Raw genomic sequence first — 1,378 nt, forward strand, 5'->3', positions numbered from 1 at the left:
GTATCACTATCCAAACCATGATGAATGACATGATTGTTAATCTAATAAAGTTTTTGCTTGACCACCTCTTTCTCAAAGAAAACATTTTTGAAAACAAATTTATTCCATTTTTTTATCTGAGTCTTCATATGTTTGAGTTTTGACCAAAACTGATACATCTTGATGCCCATAACACGTGGAGCATTTAACCACCACTCCCTCAATAAAAGATGAAATTGGGGATGTCTAAACCACATTCATTCAAACTTGAAAGATGGCCTGTGATTGTGATAAGCCAAAGAAGGAAGATTTATTAACAACTCAATTGGGAAGTGGTCAGAGCCTAGGAAGGACAAAATAGCTGAAGAAATACTATAATTTTGAATTCTCCATAACTGAGATATCAGAAATCTATCAAGCCTCTCAGCTATCTGATGGAAACCCATTTGCTTATTAGTCCAAGTATAACCACCTGAATAAGGAATCAAATCTAAGAAATCATTATCCAAAAGGAAAGAGGAGAAGTCTTGAACGGTCTTAGCTGGAGGGCAAATACCTCCAATTTTTTCATCCGCATTGAGAATAGCATTAAAATCACCACCCATGATAACATTTAGGACCTGGATACTCTGAATAACACCTGTTAAAGTTTTCCATAGCCTTCTCTTATCATCTGTAGCAGAGGGACCATACACATTAAAAAGATGAAAAGAAAGTTGGAAATGTTGGACTTTTATCAATTGCCAATTTGCTTGCTGTTGGATCAACTAGACTTGCACTATCTTAGGATTCCACAAGATGCCAAGACCCCTTGAAGCACCCATTCCCTGCACATGAACAGAGCACCAACCCTTTCAAGTCATAATTGATTTTTTGTAATTTCCCTGCGATAACTTGGTTTCCTGTAACATAATAATATCTGCCTTCGAAGAATCAAGCTGTTTCTTGATTCTTTGTCTCTTGTCAGAGGCATTAATGCCTCTGACATTCCACGAAATAATCTTCATCTTTGAGAAGGAGAGACTTTTGCTCTCCTTGTCGAACGTGTCAAGATAGAAAAATTTCCATCAAGAGTGGATTGAAAGCCTGCTTCTACCTCCTCTCTTGTTATCACCCTATTAGATTTTCTGCCTCACTTTAGGTATCTTTTTTGGTGTCAAATTGACTGCGGCTGATTGTGAAAGAGACAAAGTTTGAGAATGGTCAAAGCATCTATCAATGCCAAGATCAACCTCAATTCCCACTGAATCTGAAGACTCCTTATCTCCCTGGAATTTCTGAAGATCTTGTGAACATAACTCATCTTTTTCGTTAAAACATTCCTCTAAATAATGTTCAGTCATGGAGCAATCTAAATTTTCTACTGGAATTGGAGTTTGACATTTTAGATCAGAAAGAA

The 1,378-nt window shown here is 36.8% G+C and overlaps 1 protein-coding gene across 1 annotated transcript; it reads right to left on the reverse strand.

The window, feature by feature from the left end:
* Nucleotides 1-236: 236 nt before the first annotated feature.
* Nucleotides 237-986, reverse strand: LOC149568532 (uncharacterized). The gene is made up of 3 exons (XM_089816739.1): nucleotides 903-986; nucleotides 800-806; nucleotides 237-652 (listed from the first exon to the last, which is right to left on the reverse strand). Exons 1-3 carry the CDS (start codon nucleotides 984-986, stop codon nucleotides 237-239), a joined length of 507 nt encoding a protein of 168 aa, XP_089672865.1.
* Nucleotides 987-1,378: the final 392 nt, after the last annotated feature.

The sequence above is a fragment of the Cupressus sempervirens genome, chromosome 3 (genome assembly GCF_028749045.1).
Source record: "Cupressus sempervirens isolate cs-2001-9-10 chromosome 3, ASM2874904v1, whole genome shotgun sequence".
NCBI lineage: Eukaryota > Viridiplantae > Streptophyta > Pinopsida > Cupressales > Cupressaceae > Cupressus > Cupressus sempervirens.